The following is an 18,743-nucleotide window of genomic DNA, read 5'->3' on the forward strand; positions in this document are numbered from 1 at the left end:
ATACATCTGACCTTTTAAAGAATATAAAGGAGGACATCAAAAGATGGACAGTCTTGCCTTTATCCCTTTGGGGCAGATCTGATATTATAAAAATGAATTTGTTACCAAGGCTAGCTTTTTTGATGTCCTCTATACCTTTAAAGTTCCCTCCTAGTTGGTTCAAAGAAATAAACAAATTATTTTCTGGCTTCCTATGGAACAACAGAAAACCTAGAATCAGCCATAAAAAACTTATAAAAGATGGAAAAAGAGATGGAAAAAGTTAAAGATGAATACCGGAGGGAAATAAAATTGCTTAAAAACGAAGTGATGGAGAGGCAACTAGAAACCCATCGTTACCACAGGCGGAATAACATCCGCATTGTGGGGCTTGATGAATCAGTGAACTGCGATGACATCAACTTTCCAAACGAGTTATCAACGATTTTGAATAACTCCGACCCAAACAAAGTGCCAGAAGTGGAACAAGTTTACAGAATTGGTTCCCAGGGGCAAAATATCAACGGGCCGAGAGTCATCATTGTCACTCTACGGAAAACTACAACAAGGGACGAAATCATCAAATATGCTCGCAACCAACGTGGGATGCTGAAGTATGGTGATAAACCAATATTTATCTACGAAGATTTGAGCAGAGAGGCCATCATCCGACGTCAACCATACAAAGTTGTGATGCAAAAGCTGTACACAGCCGGCCACAAGCCAAGGCTAGCATATCCGGCGCTGTTATCATTCTTGGACAATAACGGCCGCAGGTCAGGTCCATTTACACCCCTTTATGCTGAGGATTTCCTGATTCAAAATGCAGCAAATAACCCAAAGCATGACGGAAATGCCGGAATCAGTTAAGCCTCTCTCTAAATATATACCAGTGTAGGAATGACTTTATTGTGTTCATCAATGAGGTCATTCCACCAGTGTTGGAATAACATTGCTGTGTTCATCAAAGTAGCAAACGATATGCAAGTCGTCTATAACAATGTTTACTGTGTATAATACGATTCATAATACATTATAATTTCAGTCTCTGGTCTCTGAGGTGACAAATAAATATCAATACAAAAAGATCTATCTGGAATATTCTGGGTTTATCGCTCAAATGCCCTGGGTCTCTTAGATCATTCTGGAATGTAAAATAGTCTAGGCACTAGTATATTCTACAACCTTCTAGAATATAAGGCACCATGACAACGAAGTAAAATAGTCTAGGCACTAGTATATTCTACAACCTTCTAGAATATAAGGCACCATGTCAACGAAGCATACAACTCTAACAATAACATTCGGTGCGCATACACATAGCATATATAAATTAAATGAAGTGCAATCAGCCCTTAATAATACTTTAAAATTATCCACACATAAACGTATGGGCACAGCAAGGTTATTCTAACAATTTAAGTAATCACTCCATTAAAGGCACATTGAAGCGCTAAAAGGCGCTGCTTTTCTATCTTATCTAATCAGTTAAATCGGTTCTAGTGGCTTCTCCACGTTGTTAATTATTTATCTCTTATTCCTTATCTATATCTTTCCATTGATTTTTATTTTATTAAATTTTTTCTTCTCATCACCCTATATTTTTTAAATATAATTTAACTTACATTGTTCTTTTCCAATGTTCTTCACATTAAGGTGTCAATATTACTATATATTTTTTAAATATATTGTAACTTACATTATTCTTTTCCAATGTTCTTCACATTAAGTGTCAATACTGATCTACAATCTTTTCCTTTTTTTTCCCTCACACGTTGGTGGAGGGTTCAAAGGAATATGTCGATAAAGGTTTATTCTCTTTTTATTTTATTTTTTATTTTTATCTTTAGGTTAATTATCACAATACTTCATTACAGTAAGGGAAGGTGCAAGACCAAAAGCGACATTCTATTGCAATAGAATGGAAATGTTAGATCCTATGGCAATGAGCATAGGAAAATTAGGATTACAATGCTCAGGTTGGGCAATCCGGTGGACCATGGGAGAAAGTCAATCGCGGATGATGTGTTCTTGGAACACAGGCATGTTCGACTTTCTGGGAGAGGGGAAAATAGGGGATTTTTATTTGTATATATATATGTTTTTAAGCTCGGCTCTCAACGGGACCTCATTAATTGGATGTGCATCTATTGTAGCTTCATACTCCAGAAACATTACCAAAAACTACACGAAAACATGCATAGACTATGGCTAGTTTGAATATAATGGTATGGAACACCGGTGGGATAAACAAACAACACAAGCGCAAAAGCATGCTTACACTGATGAAAAAAGAACATGTGGACGTGGCACTATTAAGCGAAACGCACATTTTAGAGGGAGACATAAATACGTTAGCGGATAACATATACCATAATATTGGTCACTCTTCTTTTGCTACGAGAACTAGAGGGGTAGCCATAGTCGTCAGACGCAAATTAAATATCGAATTGAAAGGGGTATGGTCGGATGCTGAGGGGCGCATAACTATAGCTAGGATTATACACAATAACAGGAAAATTGCATTGGCAGCGGTATATGCCCCGAATTTGTACGAAGTGGGTTTCTTCACTTCACTAACAGGAGAAATGTTAAACCATCCCGAGTACTCATACATAATAGGTGCGGATTTTAATGCCATTTGGAACCCAAGGATGGACAAAACTTACCTTTCCTTCTCCAGCAAACAAAAGAATTCATCTAAAGCATTAAAAGATTGGTCGAAATCAACAGGAGTAACTGATTTATGGCGTTCACTTAACCCCATGACCCGCAAGTACTCCTGTCGTTCGGCGAGACACAACACACTATCCAGAATTGATTACGTCTTTGCATCCCCGAGAATATTTGATAAATACGAAGTGGAAATGACACCCAATGCGCTATCAGATCACTGCTACTTAATCCTGAAAGCAACATTTGGTACATTATCTACCCGGGCCCCAAGATGGCGTTTTAATTCGATGCTGCTTAACAACAAGGAATTCATTACACAAATTAAAGAAGCTCTCACAGTATTCCTACAAGTTAATGCTAACTCGGTGCAAGATCCCAGAATATTATGGATGTCGGTAAAGAGTATGATCAAGGATTTCTCGGATAGATTTACATCCATATTGCGCAAAAATCAAAACACAAAACTGTCTGAAAAGGAAACACTTTACTCAACGCTTTTTAATTCTTTAAAATACAACAACTCTACTAGACTAGATAACCAAGTTAACATTCTAAAGACCGAGATCAAAGCAATGTACAGACAAAAATCGGAATTGCAAATACGCAGCACTAGACAACAGCAGTACTTCCAAGGTTCTAAACCTAGTCACCTATTAGCCATGCGACTAAGAATTAATGCAAAATTTGCAGATATAACTGCCATTAGGAAACAACAAGCTCTAGTAACAGAACCCAAAATAATAAACGATACATTCAAAGAATTCTACTCCGATTTATATAACTCAGAAACGACCTTTGATCAAGACAAATTAGACACATATCTTAATCAAATTACTCTCCCTAAACTTACAGATGAAGACGCTAAACAGTTAGAAGTACCGATCACATTAGATGAACTCAAGAAGGCCATATCCGGAATGAAAAACGGCAAAGCTCCGGGAATTGACGGTATCCCATCAGAAATGTACATTTCTTGCTGGGACATATTTGGACCCTTATTACTAAATATGATCTTATACTCAGTCAAAGAGGGAAGCTTCATCGAACACCAAAATACCGCACTCATTTCAGTTCTTCACAAAAAAGACAAAGACCCCACTGAATGCGGTAGTTACCGTCCTTTAAGCCTCCTCGGAACCGATGTCAAACTGTACTCTAAGATATTAGCCATCAGATTGCAAAAGCATATGACGTCTTTAGTTCATACGGACCAAACAGGCTTCATAAAAGGTCGCCTGATCAATGATAACATAAGGCGAATACTGCACGTACTAGATACAGACAAAGAGGACATCACACCTAAGGCGATACTATCCCTGGATGCTATGAAAGCATTTGACAGGTTGGAATGGTCGTTTCTATGGGCAGTATTGGAAAGGATGGGGTTAGGAAAAGGTTTCATTGATATGATTAAAGTACTATACAAGGACCCATCGGCCATGATTACAACAGGCACAATCATCTCCAAAATCTTTCCGGTATCACGCTCTGCCAGACAGGGTTGCCCTCTTAGTCCCGGACTATTCAATTTATCATTAGAGCCTTTAGCACAATATATAAGACAATCCCAATCCATAGAACCAATCGTAATCAAGGGCACACAACAAAAAATTAGTTTATATGCGGACGACGTAATATTGTTCATGCAAAACCCCAACACCACATTGCCTCATCTGCTCAAGTTGATTGAGAACTTTGGTGATCTATCGGGATTTAAGATAAATTGGCCGAAGTCGGCTTTCCTTCCACTTAACACCCCTGCAAAAAAAGATATAACCCTCCCAGGTGCGATACCGATGGTAAAACATTTCAGATGCTTGGGAGTGGAAATATTCCCCACCATAAGACAAACGGTGAAGCACAATTACACAAAAATACAGAACAAAATCAAGGACGACCTAGACAGGTGGGCAAAACTTAAAAACTCAGTACAGGCAAGGGTATCAATAGTTAAGATGGATGTATTACCAAGAATCAATTTCTTCAGCTCAATGCTTCCGTTACCTCCTCCAGAGGGCTACTGGAAAAGATTACAAACCTCCACATACAAATTTATTTGGAATAACAAACCACCTCGCATAAAAAGATCCACCGCACAGAGAAGTAAAGCAGACGGTGGCATGGCAGTCCCAGATTTTTTACAATATTTTAATGCCTTCACATTAAGACCATTGAAGAAGATATGGTTTGACCCCGAGGCTTTGGTATCTTGGAGAGAATTAGAAGAAAACATAGTAGCCCCACAGAGATTGAAAGACATAGCATACACTAAACTTTCAATCAAGCATTGTGAGCGAGAATTTGGCCCAATAATAACCCATGCAATCAGGACATGGCGGGAAACTCAAAGGAAATTTCCTAACAATCAAGTATGGCATAATCACACTCCCATATTCAATAACAATGCTCTCTTAATGGGAAAACGACCTATAAGATTCCCTGTATGGGAAGAAAGAGGCATACACTCATTAGGGGATATTTTTAATAACAAGGGCCTCTGTAGTTATGTCGAAATATGCAAAAAGTTTAACCTCACCGAGTCCACATGGCTTTTTTACATACAGTTAAAACTTTGTATGAGATCTCACGGTGTTCCATTACACATACCAATCGAACACCACAGATACCACAAATTTTTCTATGACAGAAATACATTGGGAGGTTTTGTATCAGGTTTTTATTCACAATTACTAACGTCCTCGTACGAAACCCTTCAACTAGACAATGTCTGGAGGAGGGATATACCAGACCTGGAAAATGACTTTGATTGGCAAGGAGCCTGGGCAAATGTCCGACTTACATCAAGGAACCCGGATCATCAACAAATCAATCTGAACTATATTCACAGGACATACTTGACTCCTATAAGGCTGTGCAAAATGGGGCTTATACAAAACTCCAAATGCTCCCAATGTACAAATGGGGACGAAGGAACATTTATGCATATGTATTGGGACTGCCCACCAGTTAAGGCATTCTGGGAAGATGTGTCCCAACAATTATCAATACTCGTATTTTGGAATATACCTGTACACCCCGCGGTATTGCTATTGAATGATGTTTTTGAGTTTGCAGTGAACCCACAACTAAAAAGATTGGTTTTATCGGGTATCACAGTAGCTAAAAAACTGATTGCATCACGTTGGTTTCAACCGGAAAAAATGTGCCGGAAAGTGTGGTTTCTTACATATCTTGATGTGATATATCAAGAAATATCAACAGCAAGAATTCTAGGGCTCAATGAATCCAAAATGTTAATGTGGTTAGAAGTGGTGGAGAGAATAAAAGCTAGCCTATAATGGTGATGTCTGGTTAGGAGTGAGGGATAATAGAGGTACTATCCAAGAGGGGGTCCGGGAGGGGGGGATTTGAGCTGGAGCATATGTGTGTAGGGTTTTAGAAAATAGGTATTCTGGGTATATTATATACTAACATTTATATAATTGTAACTTCGCTGGATATACACGGTATACGGTTAAAATGTTATTATTGACTATTTTTGTTTTATCCTGTTTCTGTACTTGCATATATTTTAACCACCTTTACTGAAAGTTTCATTATACATTGTGTGTTGAGTACTGACTTTTAATAAGTTTTGTTTTGCAATAATAAAAAAAATTAAAAAAAAAAAAAAAACTTATAAAACCAAGAAATAGTGGAGGAATAGGACTACCAGATATCCACCAATATTACATAGCATATAACTCAAGATACCCCTTGCAGTGGGCTTACAATAGTGTGAGACAGATTGGCAGCTGGGAATGGCTTGAAGAACAAATTATAGAAGAACATAACAAAGATCTATCTCTTTCAATGTTGTGGTATAACCCAAAAATCACTCCCAGACTGGACAATCCGCTTTTAGAATTTTAATGTGAAATAGTGAAAATCTTACATAAACGCCTGACCTTTAGTGGATATTCCTTACCATCATGTCCATTATGGAAAAACCCTTTGCTCTCTGCAGGAGGTAAAATCCTTAAAAATAATGTATGGCAACAACATAATATAACACAGGTGGGCCAAGTGATCGAAAGGGGAAATATGATACCTTTTAATGAACTTAAAACACAGTTTGGGCTGAAAGACACAGAATTTTTATCTTATTTACAAATACAATCAGTTATTAAATCATTGTTGTCTAAAGGCATAGCTATAGGAACAAACAGAGTTATGGAAGAGACATTAAGGGGAATTACAGGCAGGAAAGGCATTGTTTCTGCAATGTATAAACTATCATGTTCAACCACCCCTGATACCAATACCCAAACTAAAGTCCAATGGGAGCGAGACATGGGTATATCCATATCTGAAACACAATGGGAAGCAGCACTTAGGAATAGTACAAAAATATCAAAATGTGTTCGATATAAAATTATACAATTAAAGATACTACACAGGGCCTATATAACACCCTGTACATTGAATAAAATGAATCACACCCTACCCAAATTGTGCTGGCATGGGTGTGGAGTAGAGCAGTGATTCCCAACCTGGGGTCCGCGGACCCCTGGGGGTCCGCCAGGGGGCGCAGGGGGTCCGCCAGACCACAGATGATTTGAGGTCTTTTTTTTTTTCAGAGAAATATTTAATTAGCATATTTTTATCATCAGAAGCATGAATAGTCTCTCCACTACAATAAAAAATAAAGATAAATAAATAAACATCTAGACATGATTTTTGAACGTTAACAGTAGGCTACCGGGTAGCCGCTAAAACGCGAATCAGTTGACTGTATCACTTTCTGTAGCTAGCCTAGCACGCTAGTTAACTTTCTCGGCTCGTCTGCAGTCAGCTGCCAGAGGCGAAAATGTGTGACAAACGAAAAGGAGATGACGGCAGCTCATCTGCAAAAAAAGTTAGGACCTACAGCAATCGCGAAAATTACATCACCATGGGCTTCACTGAGGACCAGACAAACGACCTGAGTGTGTGATTTGTGGAGAAAAGTTGGCAAACTCGAGCCTGAAGCCCAGCAAGCTGAAGAGACATCAGGCGTCTAAGCACCCAGAAACCGTTGGGAAGGATCCAGACTTTTTTCGGAGGAAAGAACAGTCTCTCAAGGCGAACAAGCCTGTTGATGTTAGAGTAGCGTGGAGCAGGGGTGGCAGTGATTTACAGAAGGCTACCGAAGCCTCCTTTGAGTGTTCGCTTTTAATTGCAAAAGCAAAGAAACCGCACAATATTGGCGAGCAGCTCATCAAACCAGCCTGCATCAAAATGGTTTAGAAACTGTGCGGCCCACAGGTGGCGGATAAACTAAAATCAGTACCACTCTCGAACAATGTAGTGAAAGACCGAATTGATAAGATGTCAAGTGATTGCGAGCAGCAGCTGTCAGAAAAGCTTAGAAAGGGTCCATTTGCCATACAACTTGATGAAACTACAACTGTCGCAGACGAGGCTGTGCTCATCGTTTATGTGCAATATATCGAAAATGAGGATCTGAAGCAGGACATTCTCATGTCGGTCAACCTTATTTGATAAGGATAAGGATATTTTTACTGCAGTGGATTCTTACTTCATTCAACATAAATGCAAACCGTTCACCATTAGGGCCTGATTTGAGAGGATGAATACAGGATTTGAATATTGGCCAAAATTTTGAAATACATATGGTGCAAGATTAGATTTGTTGATTGAAGGCACAAGTCAAAGAAGCATAGTGGGTCTAATTATGATGCATATGCCTGTGTATAAGCAGTTTGTTATTAAAATGACAAAAAAAAAGGTATTAAACCCAGCTAGGACAGATTCTCTCTGCTACTGATTGGAATTTCCTGTCTCATATTTAGTTTAATTTGTTGCATTGATTTGTTCCATAAATGCAAACCATTCACCATTAGGGACTGATTTGAGAGGATGAATACAGGATTTGAATATTGGCCAAACATTTTGAAATGCATATGGTGCAAGATGAGATTTGTTGATTGAAGGCACAAGTTAAAGAAGCATAGTGGGTCTAATTGTGATGCATATGCCTGTGTATAAGCAGTTTGTTATTAAAATGACAAAAAAAAGGTATTAAACCCAGCTAGGACAGATTCTCTCTGCTACTGATTGGAATTTCCTGTCTCATATTTAGTTTAATTTGTTGCATTGATTTGTTCCATAAATGCAAACCGTTCACCATTAGGGCCTGATTTGAGAGGATGAATACAGCATTTGAATATTGGCCAAACATTTTGAAATGCATATGGTGCAAGATGAGATTTGTTGATTGAAGTCAAAGAAGTCAAAGAAGCATAGTGGGTCTAATTGTGATGCATATGCCTGTGTATAAGCAGTTTGTTATTAAAATGAAAAAAAAAAAGTATTTTATGGTATCTTATTAGGAGGGGGTCCGCGAATTTCATCAGAGATGTTTGGGGGTCCCTGGGGGGAAAAAGGTTGGGAACCACTGGAGTAGAGGGTACGCTCATGCACTTGCTGTGGCACTGCCCGCTTGTTAGGACATTTTGGTTGGACATTGCTGCACAGAGCATTACGCTAATTAACTGTCGTGAATGAGATTCAGGATGAATCACTAATTGCATTTTTTTTTAATCGCTTGTACTTTCACCATGGCTATTAAAAGACTGATTCGATTTAAATTGACTGCAGCGTGCCCCCCTCACCCACCCTTGACCATCACCGACAGCCAGGTGTGCGGAGGCAGCTCTCCAAGATCAGTGTAAACGAGGCCAGAGGACCAGACGACACCAACCCCAGGGCTGCTCGAGGCATGCGCCGGGCAGCTGGCAGGACCGTTTCAGCACCTCTTTAACCCGCTCCCTGGGGCTGGAGAGGGTGCCCCAGCTCTGGAAGACCTCCCGCGTTTTCCCCCGATGCCCAAGAAGGGACACGCCCCAAGCAGCCTCAACAATTACAGGCTTGTCGCTCTGACGTCACATGTCGTGAAGACCTTTGAGAGGCCGGTCCTGCAACACCTCAAGCCCCTGGTGTGCGACTCCCTCCTCGGCCCCCTGCAGTTTGCTTACCAGGCAAACATCAGGGTGGAGGATGCCGTCATCTACGTTCTCCACGGAATGTGCTGTCCCCCTTCATGTTCACCCTCTGCACCTCCAACGTCTGCCATAACTTGACTGGGTGCCACCCACAGAAGTTCTCGGATGACTCCTCCATTGTAAGTTACATCACAGACAACAATGATGACGAGTACAGAGCCCAGTGGTGGAGAGCGTTGTTGGGTGGAGCGACAGCAACCACCTCCAACTGAACATCAGCAAGAGCACAAGGAGCTGGTGGTGGACTATGGAGAGGCAAGAGGAGCCCAGGAATCAACCCCCATCACCATCCGAGGGGATGTGGTGGAGACATACAAGTACAACCTTGGAGTACACCTAAACAACAAATGAACAAATTAGACTGATCGGACAACTCAGAGGCCCTCTATAGGAAGGGCCAGAGCAGGCTGTTCTTCCTGAGGAGACTCCGGTCCTTCAATGTGTGAAATAGACTGCTGCAGTCTGTAGTAGCCATTGTCCTCTTTTTTTCTTTTTAAATATATATTGGATCCCATTTTCTTTCTATAAACGGCATTTAAAAGTGAATTGTATCCTTTTAAATGCCCTTTTAAAATGAAAAATAGTGCTCAGGGAAGTACTTGAAAGTCCTTGAATTTCATTTTGAAATGTCTGTGGGAACCCTGTAGTCAAGATGAGGAGCATTGTTCAGCCACAGACTCATACCCCCCTGCCACTCCACTAACCGCCTCAGCCAGTCCTTCGTGCGACAGTGGCCATCAGGCCACTCTCTTTTTTCTACTCTTTTTGTATCACAAACAGTACTGTATTTGTAGATCTGGTATGTCATAAATGTATAGATGTAGCAGTACTGTCTATCTGTATGTCATGTATGTCATATATGTTATGATGAATAGAAAATGGGGGACCCTGATGTAAACGAAATGAAAGTCTTTCTCTGGTCTGCATCCCCTTAACAATTGTGTGTGTATTGAGCTGTACTGTATTGTACCCATTCTGCAATCTGTTAATAACATGTTCAATCAATCAATCAAAGGCTCCACAACCGGGGGCATGGACTGCTGCCAGCAGCCAGAGAACTAGATGCAGCAGAACTTGAGAACTATTAGGATGTGTGTCTGACTCTCAACCACTAAAACCTGCACGGACTATAATGTATGATGTGTATGTGTATATATAAATAATAAACTGGACTTTTGAAGAAGTCTTTATTCATCATGCAGTGACACACACATGCGATGGGCGGCACACACGGGAACACACGCATGCAATTATTGTTGGGTCGCCGATGAAATGGAGTCTCTGCGCTTGACCCATCCCGTCGTCCTTCAGGGCAGCCGGGAGCAGATAGGGGGGGGGGGGGGAGCGGACAGTGCCGGTTAGCCTTCGGGAGAGGTGTTAGTTGGACAATGCCTAGGCTAACCGGCACTGTCCGCTTCCATTCATTGTGCTAAGCTAGGCTAACGTGCAGCCCAGATAGCTTTCTACTGAACGCACAGAGAGGAAACTGGTCTCTCTGGAGAAGGCTGTAAGCAAAATTTCTCAAAATGTTGGCGTGTTCCTTTCAAGTCAATCCATGGACATTCTGATTAAGCATTGTGTTGACCCCCTCCTCATGATCCCAGGTATATCTGGAAAGGCTCCTGACCTACGCAGAGATCGACATCTGTCCGGCCAACTGGAAGCGCATCGTCCTGGGGGCCATCCTGCTGGCGTCCAAGGTGTGGGACGACCAGGCCGTGTGGAACGTGGACTACTGCCAGATCCTCGACATCAGCGTGGAGGACATGTGAGTGACGACACGGAACTCTGCATAAATCAAATCAACACACGTTAATGTCCCCATGGGCCGGACACGTCTCTTTTTTTTTTTTTTTTTTTTTTAGATTTCTTTTTTGGCGTTTTATTGCTTTGTTTCTACTGTGCAGTCCAGTAGATAGAGACAGAGGAGGAATGGAAGACAGAGTGGGGGGAAGACATTCAGCAAATAACGACGGGTTCGGGAATCGAACCGGGGTCGGCCGTGTCGCGGCTGAGCGCGCTATGTGGTTCGCCACTGGGGCGCCCCGGACACGTCTTCTTTAAACAAGTTAAGAAGAAACATAACAATAAGTCAAGAACAAAACAAGAACACCATAAGGTCCAACAAATTTAAAAATAAATGCAAATAAATAAATGAATGCAAGCACTCCCAGACATACCCCACGCGAAGGTAAGGAAAAACTCACTAGAACCTAACAATAGGGAAAACTGCACCACAGGCAGTGTGGAGGAGAGACACCTTAGAAGGGCCATTCAAGGGGGGGATCTCCCTTCTTAGATGTCGGTGATAGTAGTGTTGCAGACGGACAGTTGGTAAGCATGCACTCATGTGTGTAGTGAAACACAGATGAGTGCATGCAATAGCAACTGAACATTTTGAAAAATTAAAGATAGAGCTGATGGCGAATCTATTTGAGGCACATAAACACAGACTGCGTGCGCTCAGTTGAATCTGTCAATATTTACAGTCTTTTTTTTGTGCAGTATCTGTTGCAATCGCTGCCATGATAATTGTTGCCATGGTAATCTCTGCCGAAATCACTTTTTTTTTTTTTTTTTTTTTTTTTTTCTTTTTTTTTTATTATAAATGTGCCTACAATGGCCTTAGAAATAGTTTATAGAAATAATCAAACGTTCGTTTTGAAAATCGGTAAGTCGTAGAAAGTTGTTCACTGGCATTATAAGGTTAATACTACCATTAGCCTTTGCTGAGCATCGTTTTAGAGGGATAGCAGACATGATCTGCCTTGCACAAGTAGTTTTAGCCGTCGTTAGCCTAAGTAGCTAACCAATGTTTGTTATTGTAGACTCTGCTGCACATTGACTACTGTTATAATCTAACCAGAGACCGTCTATATATACTAGCAATTATTAATGCTACAGTGAAGTAACTGTCACTGACCATTGAGCAGACATACAGTTAGATCCTGTGTTTGTACCATGCAGGACCATATGATAAACATGCATTACCATGTAGGACCATATGATAAACATGCATTACCATGCAGGAGGACCATATGATAAACATGCATTACCATGTAGGACCATATGATAAACATGCATTACCATATGATAAACCTGCATTACCATGTAGGACCATATGATAAACATGCATTACCATATGATAAACATGCATTACCATGTAGGACCATATGATAAACATGCATTACCATATGATAAACATGCATTACCATGTAGGACCATATGATAAACATAATTACCATGTAGGACCAATATGATAAACATCGACTGGATTATCTGACATGTTATTTTCTAAGCAGATATTGTGATATATATATATATAAGGCTTCTGAATATCGTGATATAAATTTTTCTCCATATCACCCAGGCCTAGATGCAACGACATGCAAATGCACATACGCATACGACGCATAGCTATGTAATTGTTGAGATTTGTGTGTCCTTGAATATCTTAGCCAGTCGTACTCCCGGTCAGTGCTGAGGGATCAGGGCCGTCCCTGGCTGAGAATAGCCTGGGTGTGTGCGGGGGTCAACCCTATGAAGGAGGTGTGGAGACGGGCCTGTCGGGGGCAGCTGGCCCCTGCCTCTGGCCCCCTAGTGTCTTACCCTCTGGTGGGTGAGATGTCTCATCGCTGCCACATAGTCAAAGGATGCCCTCGCACCGATACAATTCAAGACAACGCGACACGTCGTTCACAATTAGAATAGAATAGAAATACTTTAATCATCCAGAGGGAAATTTGGCACTACAAATCGCTCACAGTAAACATTTAGGTAGACAAACGAATCACGAATAAAAATAACAAAAGATTGCCTAAGAATTAAGAATAAAATAAGCCTACGAATAAAATAATAATAATAAAATAAAATACGTTCGGGATTCACATTTCCTATGTAATGTATGTACATACAAAATACAGAGATCTACATTAAGTGTACTGTACGTGTAATATTGACAATGCTGTTTTAAGTGCTCAGTGATCCATTGTATAGTCTAATTAATATCTCTATACCAAAGTCGGATCGATCAAATTGCACGTGATCAACCAAACTCTTAATCACCAAATTAATCGAGCATCGCTAGTCCATGTACAATGTTTATGTTGTCGAGTTGATGCCGTCTATAGGCGACAGAAGGCATCTTGAGCACCGGGGGACTCGTAGTCGATCTGATTACAACTGACGTCTGACAGTAGCTCAACAACACCGCGAGGTCACTGATCTCTCCCTAACACCACATCCGCCACAAAGCCCCAGGAATGTGTCTGGATTATTCTCAGATGAAATATGATACCTTAAACGTGTTGCCACTGCTGCCCCTCCCAGCCCCTGACCTACTGCGAGTATAGACCCGTTTGCCGTATACGTCAGACTCGGTGTGCGCACGCATCACCGCAGCAGAAAGGAACGTAATCCTGGTCAGAACAACGAGGGCAGACTACAATATTATTTGCATTTGTTAGCCATGCTAGCGATCTAAATAATCAATCCATGCCAAAGCTAGATATATAAAAGGTGAAAGACTCACACTCACAGCAAATGCTGACATCCAGCCATTTTCGTTTGAAAAAACGTTTAGTCAGGGGAGTGCCATGGTTTCTCCATAGAGCCCCGTCGTATTATTTTAGCGCAGCAGCTCGCGCAGGTCCAAGGCAACTTAGTCACGTGACTCGGTTGTTATTGCTGATTGGCTCGAACGCGGTATGTTTGTAAACAGAAAACGGGTCTATACAGTCAGACTCTACTGACCTACTGTGAGGATACAGTCAGACTCTACTCTCCTACTGTGAGGATACAGTCAAGACTCTACTGACCTACTGTGAGGATACAGTCAGACTCTACTGACCTACTGTGAGGATACAGTCAAGACTACTCTCCTACTGTGAGGATACAGTCAGACTCTACTGACCTACTGTGAGGATACAGTCAAGACTCTACTCTCCTACTGTGAGGATACAGTCAGACTCTACTGACCTACTGTGAGGATACAGTCAGACTCTACTGACCTACTGTGAGGATACAGTCAAGACTCTACTCTCCTACTGTGAGGATACAGTCAGACTCTACTCTCCTACTGTGAGGATACAGTCAGACTCTACTGACCTACTGTGAGGATACAGTCAAGACTCTACTGACCTACTGTGAGGATACAGTCAGACTCTACTGACCTACTGTGAGGATACAGTCAGACTCTACTGACCTACTGTGAGGATACAGTCAGACTCTACTGACCTACTGTGAGGATACAGTCAAGACTCTACTGACCTACTGTGAGGATACAGTCCAGCGTTTCCGTTAGCCGGTAATTACCGGTATTTGACTGGCAAAATCTGTTGAAGTCCGACAAATTTAATCTCTCCGGTCATAGTGTCCGGTGAAAATAGTTCCCTCTGGGCACAGTTTGATTATTTGAATTGTATTTGGATGGGCTGGAGTTGGGTGGCTGAACGAAACAATCATTGCGTTTGTTGTCGTTGCTTCGCTCAGCGAGAGCTTGCTGCTGGATTTGCGGAAGGCATGCAGCTGCAGACCCACAGAACCCACCAGCTTTGCTGGCACAGTGCGGTCCCCAGACCTGGAAAGCTGCTCTGCGGGTCTGCAGCTGGATGCTTCTTGCAAACTAACTGCGGCGCTCGCGCTGATATTGTTGGACCGGCTGCTTGGTGGAGCAACGATGAAACGAATGTAATGAATCGTTCGTCGCATGGGCTATTTAATTTTGGCCTGTTTTGGTACGGTTCGGGTGGTCAAGTTGTGCTTGGAGGGAGTTGTTTTCACCGGACATTATGACCAGCACCAAGTCGTTGGGACTAGGTGGAGATATACATCACGCAAACCCACGATAACGTTGCCGTCTCTCTGCCAAATTTCTCAGTTCTTCGCTTGATATAATTAATACAAATGTCCAATATAACGGAATTCGTTAGCTCATAAATGTGATTATAACAGACTGCTGTTTATTAATGTCGGGCCGACTGCCCACAGACACAGGTCTATTTGATTTAAAGTCGGCAGCAGCACGGAGTCTCTGGACTTATTTTATTTGGAATATAATGACTGTATACGCAAAAGTAGCCTAGCTTTAAGTTAAAATATTATAAATCTACATGCCTTGAGGATGTCATTCTTTATATAGCCTGTTGTTTTTAAGCTCAATAAACTCTGACCGGAATTTCTCTCATTTGACCGGTAGATAAAAATCTACCGGACCCTGAGACCGGCAACAATTTTTTCTAACGGAAACCCTGATACAGTCAGACTCTACTGACCTACTGTGAGGATACAGTCAGACTCTACTCTCCACTGGTGGTTGAAAACAGGCAATAGCGACCATTAAATACTTAACCTGCAAACTAGGCGTTTTTTTCCCCCGATTCATTTAGATTATAATCGATTCTAACACTTTCAAATCGATGCAGTTGAATCGACACATTAGAATCGATGCATCGTTACACCCCTACTGCAAACATAAGACTGTTCTGACACTATTGATTTACCTAAGAGATTTGCCATGGAAAAAGTGTTTTTATGCGTAGGTATATCAATGACAATAGGTTCACTATGCCATGTTGTAAATGGGTACCAGAGAGCTGTGTGGTATCACCCTCTGATTTGCAAAATGTTTATACGCTCATATTTAGATAATAACACATAAAATCATTGCTAAACAAACGTAGTGCTGAAAATAAACACTTTGACGGTACCAGGCCTAAGAGGTTAAGCATCTTCTGCTTCAAGCATGCTCACAAGAACCTTCAGTTTGTCTGCAACAATAGTAGCCTGTAATCTACTGCTCACTCCAGAATCGGCTGTTCTCAGCATCTCCAGCTATTGGACATGCCTATGGGCTAATTGTCTGTACAATTTAAATCAAAGTAACAATTATAATACTTGAGTAGGATATTTTTAGACTTTTCCCACCTCTGCTTAACACTCTCTCTTGCCTTGTCTGAAATCCCTATCAGTACTATCCACACAACCAGACAGAAGCTACTAACCCTACTACCCTCAGTACCTACACAACCAGACATAAACTACTAACCCTACTACCCTCAGTACCTACACAACCAGACATAAACTACTAACCCTACTACCCTCAGTACCTACACAACCAGACATACACTACTAACCCTACTACCCTCAGTGCCTACACAACCAGGCAGAAGCTACTAACCTACTACCCTCAGTACCTACACAACCAGACAGAAGCTACTAACCCTACTACCATCAGTACCTACACAACCAGACATAAACTACTAACCCTACTACCCTCAGTACCTACACAACCAGACATAAACTACTAACCCTACTACCCTCAGTACCTATACAACCAGACATAAACTACTAACCCTACTACCCTCAGTACCTACACAACCAGACAGAAGCTACTAACCCTACTACCCTCAGTACCTACACAACCAGACAGAAGCTACTAACCCTACTACCCTCAGTACACTACATACACAATCTGACATAAGCTACTAACCCTACTACCCTCAGTACCTACACAATCAGACAGAAGCTACTAACCCTACTACCGTCAGTACCCACACAATCAGACCTTCACTCTATGCTTTTAGAACCTTCTATTCAGTAGTAGGTTCACCCGGTAGGGTAAATAAAACAGTAGGGAAGTCGAGTTTTTGTCCCTCCCATAAAAATAAATAAATAATGAAATAAAATAAAACTCACATTTCACGTGCTTAGTGTCAATGGTAACAACATGCTAAATCTAACTTGGTTGGGCGTTGTGTTCATCATTTGTGATGAACAGACAAGAGTAAACTGTTAATCTACCTACACTTGAAAGGCACATTGTCCACATGGGGGTTTAAATTGACTGCTTTTGTGGTTGTTGTGGTTGTAGAGTAGGATATGTCAGTGAGGTCACACCTTTTATTGTAAGTTTTGGGACTAAAGTATAAATCCACTTCCTGAAAGTAACCATGCTAAGCAGACTCAATAAAACCCAGAAGATGGTAGAGCTGTGGCGATTTTAAGATTACTGAAGAGATACCAAAAAAAGCGGACAGTGCCGGTTAGCCTTCTGGAGGCGTCTATACTTCCCACAAGCAAGTTGTCCTTCCGCGTTGCTCTGATTGGCCACTGACCTACGGTTTGTGCGTTTTGCCAATCTGGTTGGCCACTGACGTTTCTGGTCATGTGACATGTGCGCCCAATCGCATGACGAGCAGTGTCTTAGCCCATTTCTGCGTCGAATAGCCTGCAAACAACCTAACGCCTAGTTCAGTGGTTCCCAAACTGTGGTGCGCGCACCCCTTGTGGTGCGCGAGCGCCCTCTAGGTGGTGCGTGACATGAAAAGGCTAATGGTGGTAAATAATTATTTCTTTATTTTATTTTATTTTTTTTACAATAAAATTTCATAAAAATCTTAGTCAAACCTTTAGTATTATGGATATTAAACATGCTGGCAGAGTACAGTACATGCATCCATGTTGTCGTGAACTTTTTAATTAAATAAAGAAATTCCCTATCCATAGTCGCCGTGGGAAGAGATAAAATAAAAAATTAATTCTAACGGAAACCCATTGGGGGGTGCGTCAGCTAGGTCGGGAGGTGACAGGGGGTGCACGGCCAAAAAAGTTTGGCAACCGCCATCACTGGTTAAGCTTAGGCGACTCTTTCGCAGTTGGTTAATGTTAGAGTTTGGAATCAGGGCAGGCGTTCTATCGCCATGCTCTAAGACAAACTCTAACCTTAACCAACTTCGAAAGAGCGCCTAAGCTTAACCGTCCAAAGAACTTGCTGTCACACGATTGGGCGCACATGTCACATGACCAGAAACGTGCGTGGCCAATCAGAGCAACACGGAAGGACAACTTGCTTGTGGGAAGTATAGACGCCTTCGGGAGAGGTGTTAGTTGGACAATGCCTAGGCTAACCGGCACTGTCCGCTTCCATTCATTGTGCTAAGCTAGGCTAACGTGCAGCCAGATAGCTTTCTACTGAACGCACAGAGAGGAAACTGGTATCTTATCTTCTTGTCTCTCTCTGGAGAAGACGGTAAGCTAATTTCCCCCAAATGTTGGCGTGTTCCTTTTAAGCATACTGAACCT

General features: G+C 41.6%; 1 protein-coding gene across 1 annotated transcript in view; it reads left to right on the forward strand.

Moving 5' to 3' along the window:
• LOC311238236 (cyclin-Y-like) overlaps positions 1 to 18,743 on the forward strand; it is a 141,815-nt gene that overhangs the window by 114,937 nt on the left and 8,135 nt on the right. Inside the window, exon 8 of the mRNA XM_084326259.1 lies at positions 11,267 to 11,430. Coding sequence (XP_084182385.1) covers positions 11,267 to 11,430 — 164 coding nt within the window. The remainder of the gene's footprint in view (positions 1 to 11,266; positions 11,431 to 18,743) is intronic.

The sequence above is a fragment of the Notolepis coatsorum genome (genome assembly GCF_963971535.1).
Source record: "Notolepis coatsorum genome assembly, chromosome: 12".
NCBI lineage: Eukaryota > Metazoa > Chordata > Actinopteri > Aulopiformes > Paralepididae > Notolepis > Notolepis coatsorum.